The sequence below is a fragment of the Corythoichthys intestinalis genome, chromosome 19 (assembly GCF_030265065.1).
Source record: "Corythoichthys intestinalis isolate RoL2023-P3 chromosome 19, ASM3026506v1, whole genome shotgun sequence".
Classification (NCBI taxonomy): Eukaryota; Metazoa; Chordata; class Actinopteri; order Syngnathiformes; family Syngnathidae; genus Corythoichthys; species Corythoichthys intestinalis.
Window position 1 is genome coordinate 1,604,161 of NC_080413.1, and position 18,208 is coordinate 1,622,368.

The 18,208-nt window shown below is 45.5% G+C and overlaps 1 protein-coding gene across 4 annotated transcripts in view; it reads right to left on the bottom strand.

Annotated features, from left to right (window-relative positions):
- Positions 1-1,768: 1,768 nt before the first annotated feature.
- cdc42bpb (CDC42 binding protein kinase beta (DMPK-like)) overlaps positions 1,769-18,208 on the bottom strand; it is a 34,040-nt gene continuing 17,600 nt past the window's right edge. The window contains exons 15-37 of one of the 4 annotated variants that reach the window (XM_057823204.1): positions 18,084-18,189; positions 17,891-18,015; positions 17,726-17,831; positions 17,509-17,657; positions 17,325-17,422; positions 17,186-17,265; positions 16,915-16,983; positions 16,781-16,846; positions 16,617-16,722; positions 16,418-16,554; positions 15,976-16,115; positions 11,337-11,418; positions 11,065-11,278; positions 8,208-8,270; positions 7,903-8,144; positions 7,486-7,840; positions 7,316-7,413; positions 7,169-7,253; positions 6,991-7,108; positions 6,799-6,916; positions 6,434-6,658; positions 2,423-2,531; positions 1,769-2,353 (exon numbers count right to left, since the gene is read on the bottom strand). In XM_057823204.1, coding sequence (XP_057679187.1) covers positions 2,232-2,353; positions 2,423-2,531; positions 6,434-6,658; positions 6,799-6,916; positions 6,991-7,108; positions 7,169-7,253; positions 7,316-7,413; positions 7,486-7,840; positions 7,903-8,144; positions 8,208-8,270; positions 11,065-11,278; positions 11,337-11,418; positions 15,976-16,115; positions 16,418-16,554; positions 16,617-16,722; positions 16,781-16,846; positions 16,915-16,983; positions 17,186-17,265; positions 17,325-17,422; positions 17,509-17,657; positions 17,726-17,831; positions 17,891-18,015; positions 18,084-18,189 — 3,013 coding nt within the window. In that variant the 3' untranslated portion in view covers positions 1,769-2,231. Of the gene's footprint in view, positions 2,354-2,419; positions 2,532-6,433; positions 6,659-6,798; positions 6,917-6,990; positions 7,109-7,168; positions 7,254-7,315; positions 7,414-7,485; positions 7,841-7,902; positions 8,145-8,207; positions 8,271-11,064; positions 11,279-11,336; positions 11,419-15,975; positions 16,116-16,417; positions 16,555-16,616; positions 16,723-16,780; positions 16,847-16,914; positions 16,984-17,185; positions 17,266-17,324; positions 17,423-17,508; positions 17,658-17,725; positions 17,832-17,890; positions 18,016-18,083; positions 18,190-18,208 lie in introns of all 4 variants that reach the window. The other 3 variants (XM_057823202.1, XM_057823205.1, XM_057823206.1) reach the window with 3 other exon arrangements.

An 18,208-nucleotide genomic window follows, 5' to 3' on the forward strand; every position in this document is an offset into this window, starting at 1 on the left:
CATAGAGAATCTGTGGGATAGTGTGAAGAGGAAATTGAGAGACACCAGACCCAACACTGTGGATGAGCTTAAGGCCGCTATCCAAGCATCCTGGGCCTCCACTTTTTTGTATTGAAAACACTTTTTTGTATTGGTCGGATGAAATATGCTAATTTTTTTAGATGGGGATTTTCTTGACTTTTTTGCCAAAATCATCAATATTAAAACAATAAAAGGCTTGAACTATTTCAGTTGTGTGTAATGAATATAAAATAAATGAAAGTCTAATGTTTATCAGTACATTACAGAAAATAATGAACTTTATCACAATATGCTAATTATTTTAGAAGAACTAGTATATGTGCACACATATACATATATGGCGGAAAACTCAGGAAGTTCCGCTCTGAGACCCCAATCTGCCCAATTTTCAAAATTGTCAGATATGCAGGTGTGAGTCATTATTGGAAAGCTTAAAATCTCAATTTTCTGGGGGAAGAAAAATTTTGAACAGGAGGGCATTTAAAAAAAAAAAAAGTTTTTTAAACAGCAAAACCCTATCTGGAGGTGAGAGCACGCGAGAGCAGAATTACAGACGCCATGACTTTAACGAGATATTATTGCGTACTTACCTTGTTTCGATCCAAAACTCCATGTAGTGTGTATCACTGAGTGTCAAGACACAGCTGTGAATGGCCACAGCTGGATTTTTGGGGGATTTTATGGGTGAAACATGGTCATATAACAAGGGTTGCGATGCAGAAATCGCAGACATCAAGGAGTGGTCGAGATTTTCTTTTTCATATATTTACCCTTTCAAACATTTTTTTACTTCAAATTTTCTTGACAGTAATGCGACAGTAACAAAAAAAATACAATTAAGCGATAGTCATGAGGTAGATATCCGTGACTTATTAACAAAGACTATTTTTTTGTGATGTAATTTAAAAATTTTAAATATGCGAGTGAATAATTTTTTTAAAGTCGTATTTTTTTAATATTAGACATCAATGAATGATTCTGAACTAAAAACATTTCGAATAAAATAATTACTTAGCTTCTTTTTATGGCTGGGTTGAAACAAAAGCGGTTGCGCGACATCTGTGAACAGGGGTCTCCAGGGTAAAACAGACAAATTAAAAATAGTTTAGGGGCTTAATGTACCATGGAAATGCTATGGCAGCATATAGACATATTGTTCTATCAAACACAACAGTTCTTTTGGCTTAAAATAGTTTATTTTAAAGAAGGGTGCAAGAGCAGAAACGGCTTTTTCAGCCTTGTCTGTGTTTTCTGCCATATAGCCATTCATTGCAAGCAAAATAAATATATTAATACCAAAGCATTTGTAATTGCAATCATTTTCTGGGAGAAATTGAGCATAATCTGTCAGAATTGCTACCTAGTGAGTACAAAATATATGTAGCGTATAGAAATGTGCTTGTTAGAAAATGTTCAAGAAGCGCAGCATGAGGATATTTTGCCCCAAATAAATTTGTCACCCCTTCCAGTAGAAGGTGCCCTAGACAACTGCATGGCTTGCCTATGCCCAGGGCCAGCCCTGTCTACAGTATCTTGGATGCATTTATTAAATTTAAACTTTTGTTGATTTGGTTTTCAGTGGTGTTGACAATACCCATTTGGACCGAATGTCTAAATAAATTGGACCTAACCTCAAAGCCGATTTAACAGGTTATTGATGTGATAGCATGTTTATCCATTTTTAGCACAACTCTGGCACGACTGGCACCTTAAAATAAAATTCAAATGTCTTCAATCAAACCACTCGTAGCGTCAGTAGATACTTTTATTGTTTGTCCTCATTACAAAGTTTCCTGGTGATTCTGGCAAAAAAAAAAAAAAAAAAAAAAAAAAGGGAAACAGTAGTGTTGACCCGACCCCTGGAGGTCAAAAGTTAAGAGCAAGAGCAATGACAACAATGTGCAACTCAGATACAGTAGTGTTTTTTTTTTTTCCATTTTCCTTGTCAAACGGGAAGTGATTCGATAAGTACAAATTAGCGGTCGACCCCCGGTCAAAAGGGGCGGAGCCCGCCGTAGCGACATGAGGCTTAAAAGCGAAATAAAAGCAGGAAGTTCACTCACACCGCCGCAATAAAAGGAGAATAAAACGGAAAACGCGGCAGGTGGCGAACGGCCTCGCCGGAGAGCGCGCGTCTTTCCTTTCGTAGGGTGCAAAGCGAGGCGGAGGCTGGGGCGGGGCCGGAGCGGACGCCGGCCAGCCCGCAAAATTCAATCGGCGGAGGCGTCGGAGGAGAGATCCACGCAATATTCGCCGCCGGGCGCAGCCTCTCGCTCGGCCTCGTGCTCCGCCTCCTGGGCGCCGCCCGCCGGCGAAGCTCCGCCCCCAAAGTCTAGGGACAAATGGCAAAAACAAAGACGGCGTCACTCGTTTGTCCGCTCGCCGGCAAGCAAAATGCTACCTGAGGTGGTGCGGGTCATGTGCGTTTTGCTGCGCTGATGGCGGGAGATGCCGGACAGGGGGCGGGGCCTCTCTTTCACCGCGTCCTCTTGAGACGATGACAAAACCCCCTGCGCACAAACGCACAGGTCAAGTGACCATGACACGGCACTTTTCACATTCTTTTCAAACTTTTTCGTCGGGACAGAAAATATCAGGGGAAACTAATTTTTTTATCCCTGAACCATTTTTTGAAAAACCATTTTAAACTGAAAGTGCAGAAAATAGACATTTTCCAAAGTAAAAGCAGGTGTCTTATTTTGAAAGATTTCCTGGTGACGGGCTCCTAACATTTTCCACCAAAGGATTATTTGTAATCGAAATTGATTTGATCGCGGATTAATGAACAAACAACAATGTTTGTCCCCCTAAATCATTGAATGCCATTGACAGCAATAGACGTCAAATCTGTTTGAACTTGCAGTTAAATTATATATATACATTAGGGCTGTCAAAATAATCGCGTTAATGGACAGTAATTAATTTTGTTTAATAAATCACGTTAAAATTAGGGCTGTCAAACAATTTAAAAAATTTAATGGAGTTAATTACATCTTAAAAATTAATTAATCGTAATTAATCGCAATTCAAACTATCTATAAACTACAAACTATCTATAAAATATGCCATATATTTCTGTAAATTATTGTTGGAATGGAAAGATAAGACACAAGACGGATATATACATTCAACATACTGTACATAAGGACTGTATTTGTTTATTATAACAATAAATCAACAAGATGGCATAAATATTATTAACATTCTGTTAAAGCGATCCATGGAAAGACTTGTAGTTCTTAAAAGATAAATGTTAGTACAAGTTATAGAAATTTTATATTAAAACCCCTCTTAATGTTTTCGTTTTAATAAAATTTCTAAAATTTTCAGTCAAAAAATGAACTAGTAGCTCGCCATTGTTGATGTCAATAATTACACCATGCTCACTCATGGTGCTGAAAGCCTTAAAATCAGTTGGACCCAAGCGCCAGCAGAGGGCGCCAAACACCAACAAACAAGTACAAAGCGGACATGACACTGTACAGTCATTTTAATCTGCTTGAGCGGGGCATGTGCGTTAATTGCGTCAAATATTTTAACGTGATTAATTAAAAAAAATTAATTACCGCCCGTTAACGTGATAATTTTGACAGCCTTAGTTAAAATATTTAATATGTATTTGATTAGAAAAAAAGATTTGAATTAAATTTTGCTGCTTCGAGTATTCGTTTAATTAAAGTGGTGTTTTAAAGGTTTATTTTGAAAGTGTTTGCATTTAATTTTATTCATTTTGGGTGGATACACAGCCCTCTAGTCTGCCTCATTTCACATGGCTGAATCCAGCTGCTCCATGTTAAGACTAACATAAGCCAAGTTTTTGTTTGAGCTATTGTTTTTTTGTTTTGTTTTGTGCATTGATCATTTAGTTTATACGGATGTTTATTTATTTTTTTTTTTGTGGGAATATGTGTCTGAACCATTTGTTAAGAGCATTATTGAAAAAAAAAAAATGGTAGCGTTTTTTTTAGCATTTAAGCTAGCAGACTTTTGCTATGTAAGTTAGCCAATTCTTCTTTTGTTGTACATAGATCCTTATTTAATTATTTACTTACTTTTGTATACCGTTTGAGGCTCAGCTCAGATATTTAAATTTTTCATGTTCCTCATCCGATTACTCGATTATTCGAACTAACTAGTCCATCGATTAATCGACTACTAAAATAATCGATAGCTGCAGCTATCATGTCCTAACCCTATATACATATATACGCACACTAATAAACAATACCCTTTGTTTATTTTCTTTTAATTAAAAAAATGTTTTTTTGTAATTGAAAAGAGATCAAGAACATCTTTTCCAAAAAAAAAAAAAAAAAAAAAAAAAAAAAAAAAAAAAAAAAAAGTTTACCAATACTATTAATTTTGAGAAAAATAAAAAAAATTAAAAAATAATAACCCAGTACTGTATTTTTTGAACTATAAATCACAGTTTTTTTTTCATAGTTTGGCTGACTTAGTTTAGCGACTAACACATTATTATATCAATGAACGTTCTTTTCACTTTTAACCACAAGAGGGCGCTCATGGCCTGTGTTTCAACATTGGCGATAATTCATACCAGATTGGATTCAGTGATTTGGAGTGACAGTGATTATTTGGTAAACTTGTTAGCATGTCCTTTACACTATAGCAGTGTTGTTTTTGTCAAGAATGAGGATAACGAAAATATTTCGTGGACCAACAATTTTTTCTCCAACCATCCATCCATTATCTTCCGCTTATTCCGGGGTCGGGTCGCGGGGGCAGCAGCTTCAGCAGGGAAGCCCAAACTTCCCTCTCCCCAGCCACTTCAGCCAGGTCCTCCGGCGGGATTCCAAGACGTTCCCAGGCCAGCCGAGCGACATAGTCTCTCCAGCGTGTCCTGGGTCGACCCCGGGGCCTCCCGCCGGTGGGACATGCCCGGAACACCTCTCCAGGGAGGCGTCCAGGAGGCATCCGAACCAGATGCCCGAGCCACCTCAACTGGCTCCTCTCAACGCGGAGGAGTAGCGGCTCGACACCAAGCCCCTCCCGGATGTCCGAGCTTCTCACCCGATCTCTAAGGGAGAGCCCGGACACCCTGCGGAGGAAACTCATTTCGGCCGCTTGTATCCGGGATCTTGTTCTTTCGGTCACGACCCACAGCTCGTGACCATAGGTGAGGGTAGGAACGTAGATCGACCGGTAAATCGAGAGCTTCGCCTTTTGGCTCAGCTCCTTCTTCACCACAATGGACCGGTGCAGAGTCCGCATCACTGCAGACGCTGCACCGATCCGCCTGTCAATCTCCCGCTCCCTCCTACCCTCACTCGTGAACAAGACCCCAAGATACTTAAACTCCTCCACTTGGGGCAGGATCTGCTCCCCGACCCGGAGAGGGCATGCCACCCTTTTCCGGCTGAGGACCATGGTCTCTGATTTGGAGGTGCTGATCTTCATCCCAACCGCTTCACACTCGGCTGCAAACCGCCCCAGTGAGAGTTGGAGGTCACGGCTTGATGAAGCCAACAGCACCACATCATCTGCAAAAAGCAGAGATGAGATGCTGAGGCCACCAAACCGGACCCCCTCAACGCTTCGGCTGCGCCTAGAAATTCTGTCCATTAAATTATGAACAGAATCGGTGACAAAGGGCAGCCTTGGCGGAGTCCAATCCTCACTGGGAACGAATTCGACTTACTGCCGGCAATGCGGACCAGACTCTGACACTGGTCGTACAGGGACCGAACAGCCCTTACCAAGGGGCTCGGTACCCCGTGGAGCTGGTCCACTGTTCCACGGCCGGGACGAAAACCACACTGCTCCTCCTGAATCCGAGATTCGACTTCCCGACGGACCCTCCTCTCCAGCACCCCTGAATAGACTTTACCGGGGAGGCTGAGGAGTGTGATCCCTCTATAATTGGAGCACACCCTCCGGTCCCCCTTTTTAAAAAGGGGGACCACCACCCCGGTCTGCCAATCCAGAGGCACTGTCCCCGATGTCCACGCGATGTTGTAGAGGCGTGTCAGCCATGACAGCCCTACAATTTTTTCTAGGGCTGTCAAAATTATCGCGTTAACGGGCGGTAATTTTTAATCGTTTGACCGCCCTACTTTATAGTCGTCGTTGACGAAAACAACACTAATGTACTGCTTTTCCTGATGAGTGTGTATTACCATCAGTAAGTTGGCATTGCCCTTGAAGACGCTACAATACGTGCCGGTCTGTCTGTGTTCATTCTAAATTGTGAGAAACGTTTATTTATTTTTGGACTTAAAGTTTTGAATTTCACAGACAAAAACGTTTCGAGTTGGGCTGGGGGAACGGCGATGTTTATGTGTTATTGAGTTTCCAAAAGCAAAAAAGCGACAGACATGATCACAATCATTACAGAAAGGAGGGGGGATGCCATGCTTGCGTGCAGGGTGGAGCGGGCGGGGGTCATCGTTACCCTTCCCACAGAGGAGATGGAGGGAGAGGAAGAGGAGGAGGAAGAAGGCTGCAGGAGGCTCTGCTGGGAGGAGGAGAAGGCCGAGTCTTTCAGCAAGAAGACGCCGGCCGACGACGACGTCATGTGATACACGTGCTCAAAGTTGGAGGGCGAGGAGATGAGGGTGTGACGAAAGTACGACGACGAAGGGGAGGGAGACGGGGAGGGGGGGGCCACGTCACCGACCTGAAAGGCACGGGGGGGAGAGGGACAGAGGAGAGGAAAGGAGGAACGCGGTCAGTCTAAGGAGGAACGGGAAGGAGTACCGCATGCAGATGGGCGCGTGCAAAGGGAGGGACTTATTAGGGAGGGGTGGAGCCACTCACCAGGGGGAGGTCCATGAGAACTTGCATGCCGTCCCCCGGGCCCATGTGGGCCACGTGGTTAAAGTTGGTGGGGTTGGAGATCATCTTGGACCGCAGTTCGGGATCTCTCAGCATCTCCCTGAAAGGACAAGCATGGGATTGAGCGGGGAGCCGGCCAAGCCGAGCTGACTCTCGCTCGCTCGCTCGCTCCACCTCCGCTGCTGAAGTCGCTCTTCGTCGGAAACTTTAAAGAGGAACTTCCTCTTGCTGCGGGTGCGAACCATCAGCTTCCTGCTGTGGTCCGACATCTCCGGGATGGTCAGGTCCCCCTCTGCGAGATAAAAGTTGAGGGCCGCGTCGTACCTAACGGAAGGACGAACGACGGCCTTACCCGACGAGGTGTTGCTAAAGTAAATGAGGCGCGGCGCTTCCGAGCTCAGCAGGTTGAGCGTCCCCTCCGCGTTCAGAGGTCTGATCTGAGGAAGGGAAGACGTCTGAGGTCGGTTCGGGATCTCGCTCGGGTCGCCTTCCTCCTTACCTTGCGTAGGGAGATGGTCTGCACCCACTCGGCCGTCTGGATATCGAAGACGTCCACGCCGTATTCGCTGTAGACGGTCAGGTGCGAGGTGTTGGAACCTAGGAAGGACACCAAATATTTATGGCGTTATATTTGTTCTACAGTTGACAGCAGGAGGATCGTCGACTTACTGCACGCCAGCGGCGTGGCGGGCCACATGAGCTCCTGCGTGCGCGAGCGGCGTCCCTGCCCGTCCACGAAGACGCCCAGCTGGCTGAAGCAGAGCAGCACCTCGTCGGATCCGGCCTCGGCGGCGTGCAGGGCGTCCAGGGGCTGCTGAGCCAGGAAGGCCAAGGACGGGTCGGCCGGACTGACCAGGCCCACGGGCGACGATTCGCCTTGCAGGGCCAGCAGCGCGAAGCCCGATGGGTATCCCACGCAGAGGCGCTCGCGAAGCATCCCCAGCCACTGCACCGTCCCCGGGGCCTGCACCTCCCACAGACGCTTGTGGTGGGGTTTGGCCGCCGTGATCTCGAAGCAAAGCACCTGACGGCGAAGACGACGTCGGTCAGCGCGACGGAGGGAGAGCGAGCGCGGCGACCGCCCACCTGCCGCTTGACGCCCGCCAGCAGGCAGGCGGGTCCGCCGGGCCGCAGAAAGCCGGCGGTCAGAGCTTGGCAGCCTTTGGTCTCGCTCAGTTTGACGTCGAAAGCCGCGTCGCTGCCGTCCAGCAGGCCCCACGGGTGAAGGTGCACCGTGCGGTTTCGCCCGCACAGCAGCGCCAAAATCTTCTGCTTGGGCAACAGCTCCATTTGGTAGACTTTCTTACTGTCCGCCGCCCGCACGATCACTTGGGAGAAAAAAAAAGTAGTCAAAGCGCCGCTCGGTCAACAGAAAACCGCTCACTACTCACCGTCTCGGGTCACCTCCACCACAAAGAGTCCGTCTTCGGTCCCCAGGGCGATCCGCTCCCGGTCTGCCGACAGACAGATGACAAAGTCTTAAACGACGGCGACGCAGCGCAGCCGCGGTGGTACCTTGACTCTAGTACTGCAGCTATCGATGATTTGAATTAGGGCTGCAGCTATGGATTATTTTAGTAGTCGATTAATCGATGAACTAGTTATTTCGAATAATCGAGTAATCGGATAAGGAATATGAAAAATTAAAATACCTGGGATAAGCCTCAACCGGTATAAAAAAATAAATAAATGAGGATCTATGTACAACAAAAGAACAATTGGCAACATAGCAAAAGTCCGCTAGCTTAAATGCTATAAAATACTGATGTTTTTTTTTTTGTTTTTGACAATGCTCCTAACAAATGGTTAGGACTCATATTCCCACAAAAAATGACTAAATATACTTATAAACTAAATTACGAATGCATTAAAAAACATGAGCCCAAACAAAAAATTAGCTTACGTTAGTCTTAACAGGTAGCAGTTGGATTCAGCCATGTAAAATGAGGCAGACCAGAGGGCAGTGTTCCCACCCTAATCTATAAAACTATATGTAAACACTTTAAAAAAAAAAAAAAAAACATTACAATGCCACTTTAATTCAACGAATACTCGAAGCAACAAAATTCGAATATTTTTTTCTTATCGAATACTCGAGTTAATCGATTAATCGTTGCAGCACTCATTTGAATATCCTATTAATCTATTAATTTGTTCAAATAATCGAGTAATCAGATTACAAACACTTCATGCCTTGCAAAATAAATTTCAGGTGAAACATTACACTTTCAAAAGAGCATTAATTGAAAAGTGAATACAAAATTCTTGAGTGTTTTTTCAAACTATGCAGAATAGCGTACTGCACGAATGGTATTTTTAGACCATGACGTCACCATCATAACGTGGAATTGGGTCAACGTGGACACGCCCTCGCATACGATCCATGTTATTACTGCTTGTTTTCTGCCGATAATCTTTCAAAAAAGAACATGCCGAGGAAACACTGCTGCTATGGAACTTAGCACTTAAACAATACTAGACATTACGACATAAAGTGCTGGCCAAAAGTATTGGTACCCCTGCAATTGTGTCAGATAATGCTCAATTTCTCCCAGAAAATGATTGCAATTACAAATGCTTTGGTAGTAATATCTTCATTTATTTTGCTTGTAATGAAAAAACACAACCGAGAATGGAGAAAAAATTTATCATTTTACACCTGACTCCGAAAATGGGCCAGACAAAAGTATTGGCACCCTTGAAAAATCATGGGATGCTTCTCTAATTTGTGTAATTAACAGCGCCTGTAACTTACCTGTGGTAAATAACAGGTGGTGGCAATAATTAAATGACACTTGCAGCCAATTTAAATGGATTTAAGTTGACTCAATCCCTGTCCTGTGTTCTTGTGTGTACCACATTGAGCATGGAGAAAGGAAAGAAGACCAAATAACTGTCTGAGGACTTGAGAAGCAAAATTGTGAGGAAGCGCGGGCAATCTCGAGGCAACAAGTCCATCTCCAAAGACCAGAATGTTCCTGTGTCTACCATGCGCAGTGTTATCAAGAAGCGTAAAGCCCACAGCGCTGCGGCTAACCTCCTTAGACGTGGACGGCAAAGAAAAATTGAACAGAGATTTCAACGAAAGATTGTGCGTATGGTGGATAAAGAACCTCGACTAACATCCAAACAAGTTCAAGCTGTCCCGCAGTCCGAGGGAACAACAGTGTCAAGCCGTACTACAAGTATCCGTCCCCGTCTGAATGAAAAGGGACTCTATGGTAGGATACCCTGGAAAACCCCACCTCTGACCCAGAGATATAAAAAAGCCAGGCTGGAGTTTGCCAAAACTTACCTGAAAAAGCCAAAAATGTTTTGGAAGAATCTTCTCTGGTCAGATGAGACAAAAATAGAGCTTTTTTTGGAAAAGGCATCAACATAGAGTTTGCAGGGGAAAAAATGAGGCCTTCGAAGAAAAGAACACGGTTCCCACAGTCAAACATGGCGGAGGTTCCCTGATGTTTTGGGGTTGCTTTGCTGCCTCTGACACTGGACTGCTTGACTGTGTGCATGGCATTATGAAGTCTGAAGACTACCAACAAATTTTGCAGGGCCCAGTGTGAGAAAGCTGGGTCTTCCAAAAGCACTAGAAAATGGTTTGAGAGAAAGCACTGGAGACTTCTATGGTGGCCAGACCTGAATCCCATAGAATACCTGTGGGGAGATCTGAAAATGGCACCTTTCAAATCTCAAAGACCTGGAGCAGTAGGCCAAAGAAGAATGGTCTAAAATTCCAGCAGAGCATTTGAAGAAAGTCATTGATGGATACCCGAAGCCGGTGTTCGCAGTTATTTTGTCTAAAGGTTGTGCTACCAAGTATTACACTGAGGGTGCCAATACTTTTGTCTGGCCCATTTTTTGTCAAATGATAATGGTTTAATTTTTTTTTTCATTCTCGTTTGTGTTTTTTCATTGCAAGCAAAATAAATGAAGATATTACTACAAAAGCATTTGTAACTGCAATCATTTTTTGGGAGAAATTGAGCATTATCTGACACAATTTTAGGGGTGCCAATTCTTTTGGCCAGCTGTGTACATAGACGTAGCCCTAGTTCAGTTCATTTTGAATGGCAGGGCAACGTTCACTCGCCCCCTCCTGGTCAAAACGGGTCGGATGTCAAGTGCCGTCGACCGATGAGTTAGCTAGCTTGCACCGTTGACTGACGAGTTAGCCGTTTTTTTTTTTTTTTGCAGCACGGGTCGAGGCACCACCAAAAATAAAAAATGGCGGTGAGCAGACGGACGTACCGATGACTGCTCCGGACAGCGTGGTCTTGATGATGGGTAGCGAGGCGTCGTAGGCCTCGTGCAAGACGTGGACCTGCTGGTTCTTGAGCGAGTTCTTGGCCATGATGCTCTGGAGACCTTCCAGGATGCGCACCCACTTCCTCTTTTCCGCTTCGCTCTCAGCCAGAACCAAGAGAGACACGCAACACAGCGAGCTCAGTTGCGACGACGTCACCTGAAGGAAAAGCGTGTCAGCCCCGCGCTCCTTTTGGACAACCAGTGGGGAGTCCTACCCGGAAGATGCAGGGAACGTCCTTCCTGTTGGCGTGGATGACGTCCGAGGCCAAGACGGAGCTGACCGAGAACTCCTCGTCCCTGCAAACGGGTGACGGCGTGTCACTCGGGCTATCATAGCGGGTCGGTCGGCCGACGGCTTTTCGGGGTCTGCCGTCTTAGGCACCCCACGATTCGATTCGATTACGATTCAGGGTGCTACGATTCGATTTTTGAACGATGATCGCGGTATCGACGATGATTGTGTTGTTAATAACGGCGTTAGACTATAACGGCGTTACTAACGCCGTTTTTTTTTTTCAGTCGTGAGTAATCTAATTAATTACTTTTCTCATTTTGGCAACGCCGTTACCGTTACTGAGGATGGAAAGGCGTGCGTTATTATTGGTTACTATATTGGTTGAATGACACGAGCAAAGTCTGAAGGAGAAGGACTCACCGAGACGACAGAGCAAAAAAGTTGTGACGCTGAGAAAAACGCGATGCTAGGTGGCTCCAATAATACCTGACTGTAGCTGATAGCCTACAAACTACGCCCACATGATATGGTAGATACGGTAGACATAGTAGATATCACATATATATAAAACTAGATGCGAAATGACAGACACGGCAGCGTTAGCAACATGTACAGTATAGGAACAGGATGCGTTAGTAAATAGCCGCCATCTTAAAGCAGTAGACTTTTTAGGAAGGCTCTGTTCTAGAGAACCTTCCTTGCAAACCTAAGTAACTTTTTATCTAAAATACTCCTAAATCGGCAAAATCTTGACTTGAATCTATCTTTAAATGATGAAACAGTTTTAAAACTTCCACATGTCAAAAGTAGACAGAAGGGAACTAATGCAATAATGGGAGCAATATTAACAACTTTTAACGGCCGATTCAGGGTAAAGGGTAGATTAGGGTAAAAGAATTGGGCTAGGGCCAATTGTCCCAAAAACCTTTTAAATTTCACATAGTGTTACCAATTTTTTTTTTTTTTTGAGGAAAAAAAAAAACAACAAAAGAAAATTATCACCAGTTACTTTGCCAAGTAACTAATTACTCTTACATTCAGGTAACTGAGTAACTAACGCAATTACTTTTTGGGAGAAGTAATTTGCAATTATAATTAATTACTTTTTAAAAGTAAGATTAACAACACTGATCATAGTTATCGCGATGATCGCGGTTATCACGATTATCGATGCATCGTACAGTACTGATTTATGAAGTAGCCGAACAAATTTATGTCTATTATTTATTTAAAATATCCTTAGGATTCAACAGGAACGATGGAAACATGCCATACAACAAAAAGCTGCCCTTAAGCTGCTTTTTTATTTATTTACAAAAAGTGCAAAAACATTAACCATTTTAAAGGCAGTACAGTGGTACCTCTACATACGAAGTTAATCCGTTCCAGGACCTTGTTTGTAAGTCGAAATGGTTGTATGTCGAGCAGGATTTTCCCATAGGAATACATTATAATTCCATTAATTCGTTCCACAGCCCAAAAACCTGCACTAAATCCTTAAAAAATACTGCTGGTACTATTACAAATGGCAATTACATATAGCAAAACAAATAAATAATAAATAAAAATCGGATTAATAATATAATACTGTAATAATAAGAATTCCTGTAATAGTGTAACGAAACGGGTTCTAATAAGGCGGACGTTTTTTTCTGTACCTGAAGGCACCGCGGGGCTGACGTGACAAAGAGGGAGGGGAGCGGGTGAAAGTTTACTTTCGCTTTCAATGCTTTCTTGAGAACATCGTCAATTGCGGCAGACAGCAGGCGTTTTGTGTTGAATAAGTTGTGAAAGAAATGATCAAAACGTGGCGAAGCTGGCGATTTTCTCTGGAGATGTTACCACAATAAGAATTGTCAGCTTAACTTATAAAGACTGGCATGATGGTCGATGGTCGGAGGAGGACCGTGGAGATGTATTGTTGAGCCATTTCACGGATGCCCACCTCATATTATTGCTCATATTTTTCTGTCATTTGCATCTTCACTTAAAAGGTAAGCGTCAACTTTTTCCTTGTTTCACCACCTGTACCAACCTTTTCTGAAACCTGTGTTGATTTGTCACACAAGAAAATCCGCCGTGCATTCGTCTGTGGTGCTGCCATTGTCGTCGTATTTCGAGCATGTCGTCGGATGTAGAAACAAATGGCGAGTCAAATTTTACGTCGGATGTCGAAAAGTTCGTGTGTCAAAGCGATCGTATGTAGAGGTACCACTGTATTATTTCTCTCAACAATACAATAAAATTTACACTGGAGGAATGAATTCCACATTTTCTACACACAAACAAAATTTCTTTAGAAATAAAACTTCTTTTAACCAATATACTTTGTTTTCACAGTGTTACCTCCCTTGTGTAACCCTTAGAGTGACAGGTGTAAATCACAACTGCTCTTGATCACTTTTAACTTGTGGCGTTTATTGCCAAGCACATAAAAAGTCCGGCAGCCTCTAACATCGCCACGCACACATTCATTACAGCGCGCGCACTCTTCTCTCCCTGCCCGCCCACACACCTGTCGGCTCCCGGGCAGCACTTGCAACAACAGATTTCTGTACTATTTCGCATGTTTGTCGTATTACCGCTGTACTTAATCATGGTTTTACATGTTCTGCATATGAAATACAGGTTCGCGAATTAGCTCATTAGCTTAGCGCTCGCCGCTAACTAACATCCCGAAAACAACAACAATAAAGGCTAAGCAGAACAATAGGGTTCGTGTTGAAGGAAAAAGGTACCGTCTCGCACACACCATATAATTGTTTGCATTAGTCTAACACATTCATCTAACTATTGTTTAAGCAGACTCCACTACATGCCCTTTGACACAGTAAGGTGAATGACCTTATCCGGGCTAATGAGGGAGAGATGAGAAAAATTTAGCTTAGTGTGTTTCTCATTTTTCCTACCTAAAGATTAACTTTATTTTTATTTATGGGGCAATTTTAACTGAATGTATGTCTCATTTTTCCTAGCGACAGGACTAACTTGATTGGTAGCCTGTCTAATTGATCATGAAAAATCGGTCTCAATGCACCTGTACAAAGAGGTCACTGTGAGCTGATGCCTATAGCCACGGGACCAAAGACAACCAAGGATTAACCCTTTGAGGCGGTAGCATATTGTTTTAAAGAGTATTTAACAGGAGTCCTGAGGGGGACTTGCAAATTTCGCACATCCCTGTTTAAACTGTTCATCAATTGCTACATTTCTTCCACCACTTGCTAAAGCTAAGTTCTAAGGCCACATCCATGTTTTTACGATCCCGTCGGGGCTCGTGAGGGGGATTGAAGGAAAAAGTTACTGTCATCGCACACACCATATAATTGTTTGTATTAGTCTAACACATTCATCTAACTATTGTACTCCACTACATGCCCTTTGACACAGTAAGGTGAATCACCTTATCCGGGCTAATGAGGGGGAGATGAGAAAAATGGTACAGTTTCTCGTCGGCACAGTCTAACTGTTTGCATTACTCTAACACACGTAATCTAATTAATCAGGAAATAGTATTATTTTCATATTTACGGTAGGACTGCACTACTAATATCAAATAAATAGCACACCATAGTTTAATGAGAAGAAATAGAAGAGATACACAATGCCGTCTTATCACAGAAGCCCAACGCGTGCGTCACGAACAAGATTGACGCCCCAACTCTTGCAATCAGCTCTCCCAGCAAACTCCAAGGACAAAGCGCTTTGTCCTAAAACAAGTACAAGCCAGCCCGGACAACAAAGTTGATAGCGGGCGTCCCATCCTCGCACGAACCTAAGCCGCCCAAAACCAGCCACAGAGGGGAAGACCCATAAGCAACGCCCAGACACACCTACCGACACACCTTCAGCACGGCCAGCTTCGGCCACGGACTTTAAAAAGACTGGACACTGAGATAACACAGATTTTTGCTGCTCGGAAACATGTAGCCTTGTTTTGGATCCAGAATTGTCCCTCTGTCGTCTGTTTTTTGCCTTGTTTTTGACCATTGTCGACGACTAAATTGTTAACCTGCTTTCGGCGAGTCTTTTTCAAACTTTTGGAACATGGAGTCAGTACAAAGGGTTAATATCAGAGGTGGACGCGCGAAGTTCAGCCTTCCCGGTTGGCGCACGGGGGCAGCATCGGCAGAGCGGCACTTTGTTCGGCAGTCGCTGTTCCCGTGCCCCTTGGCCGGGGGGGCGAATTTCAACAGTGTACTCACCTCTTAAAGACGCACACAGGTCTTAGCAACACACTCAGGACATTTTTTAATTGAAATGCCTTAAAACTACTGCTTGACATCTGAAAGACAAGAGCAACGAACTATCTCTCTTCCCCGCTCGCTCTAAAAACTAACTTGCGCACAAAAGCCAGCCTGTCTCATACACAAATTCATTTTCCAGTCTTTTGAAAAGAAGTAAATCTCTCTCCCAGTAACTGGCAGCATCCATCATAACGTTGTGCGTGAGTCCGTTAACGGTGACCGGGTGGCAGACGTGTCTTGAATTTCGTTCCGCTACGAGCGGTTGTCATAAAGTTAGGAGTGAAAATCATCGTTTTGAACCTTTTTGAATCGTAATCGAATTGTCACGTGTCGAATCGCGATGCATGTAATAATCAATTTTTTCAGCTTTACCTGAGATCCAGCACCAGGCTGGCCACAACCCCGGGTTGGGTGGTCTTGCCTTCGGGGACGTCGTAAAGAAAAAGTTTGCAGTCGGACACCACGGCGAAGGCTCGCTGCCAACCTTTCTTCACGCCGCTGGGCTTAGGAATCTGAGCAAAGTGAAAAATCGTCACAGCCTCGCCAGGGTACGTTCGCGGAGGTGATGACGTTTTGGGGTCACGAGTTCAAAGGTCACAAATTCACGGAGGTCTTGATGAGGTTAAATTCGCAGGGTAGGCGATACCGAGACAGGTCAAAGGTCAGAAATATGGTGATGCTTTGAAATTGGGCGCTTAGGCAGAAGTTCGCTCTGTCAGACCGCTCTCGTTTCAGATTTCTAGAACTGGCGGCAGCGCGATGAAATCAAGAAGTTAGCATCAGCGGGAATAGCGGCGCGAGGCGGGCGGCGTACCCTGACGTATCCTTTGTAGGCGGTCCCGATGCCCCTCTGGACGTCGATGCCCTGCGGTCGTTTGGCCTGCTCGGCCGGGATGGGGCACACCAGGGGGGCGTGCTCCTTGCAGCCCACGTGGCAGATGAAGGAGCAAACTACGGCGACGAGCGGCAGTTGAGCGACTCGCGGGTAGGCTGGCGAACGGGCGGGGCCTTACCTTCGCAGGCGTAGCCCTGTCGCATCAGCCCCACCATGAGAGACGTGCAGTGGGTGCACTGCGTGGGACTGGAGAAGGTCTTGATACTCAGCTGGTGCGCTTTGGGCTGCAAAGGCGTCACGTCACAACGGTCGCTCGCTAGAAAAGACAGCGCCTTTACGTACCTTGGGCGCGCTCCCAGAGTAACTTTGGTAGCTTGGGGAAGGGCTCACCGCCACGGACTTCAAATCCTGAAGGTCGACGGAGTGACATGACGAGACGTTCCTCGTCAGCGACGGTTCAGTGACTCGAGACTTACCTCGTTGTCCGAAGCTGACGAAGGGGGATTGCTTTGGGATCTGGTGGGGGCGGTGTCCATATCCACGTTCTGCGGTGGAGACACTTTCTCAATTTCATTTCTGACATCGGCAAAAATTGCGCCGCCGATGGACCGCAATGAAAAGCGGGAGGTACGATTGTCATCTAGGGGGCGTCTCGATACAAAAAGGATCGATAGATAATGGCCCACGCTAGTTTCAATACAATCGGTTCACGAAGGACTAGGAGTAGGAGTTGGAGTTAAGACTCACTCTGAAGGTAAGGTCGGGCGCCAACGGAGACGTGTTAAAGTATTCAAAGATGGCGTCCTGGAAGTCCGGTAGGTTCAGCGCTGCAAAGACAAGGTCAAAGGTTAAAGTAGAGCGCGAGGAGTCGGCCGGACTCCCTCACCTTTGTCCGCTCGCGAACGGCCGTCCTCCATTTCCTTCTTCAGATACTCGATCTGCGACGCCATCTCGCTGCTTCGCTCCTCAGAGTCCTTCAGTTTACTGCGCCGGGACGGGAAGGAGTAAAGCAGACGTCAGTCAACGGGCCGGCATCCGTCGGTTGAGTCGCGGGACCGACAGGCGCCCACCTCTCCAGGGACATGTTAGCGGCTTTGATCTTGCGCAGCTCTTGGTGGGCCATCTGCTTGGCTCGGATCTCGGCGTCCAGAGCCGACTGAAGCTCCAGACGGGCCGACATGTCCAACTTCTGACTGCGACGCACCTTCCACAAGGGGTCCTGGCAGGCGGACAGACGGTTACGCGTCGGACGGCTAGCTAACAGCTAACCGAGTCTCACCGCCTTACCAGAGTTCTGCTGCCCAGGTTGGAGCTGCGCAGCGTCTCCAACTCCTCCGTCATCTTTGTAGCCAAGGCTTGAAGGTAACCGCGAGCGTCTTTCTCGTCGCTAACCCTAAAAGCGTACACGTGTCCGGTAAGACAGCGCAGGCGACACCTGGGCGTATCACTCACCATTGAATGATCTCGGCGATCTGAGCCTCCCAGTGAGCCACGCTCTCCTTCTTGGACGACGCGTCTTGGAGGTCGTCTTCCAGCTGCCGATTCTGAGCGGTCAGCTTGTCCACGAAGGAGCACAACTGGCGGAGGAAACACGAGAAGCGTTACAAAGGCACCAAAAGAGTCTCAGCCGCGACCAATCGTCCACCTTGTCGGTTTCGGTGACGAGTTTTCGGTTTTCTTCCATCAGGAGGTTCTTCTCCCGTTCTTGTTTTTCCTTCATGACGGCCATGGCGTCGTCCATCTCCGCTTGTCTGCGGGGAAGAAACGTCA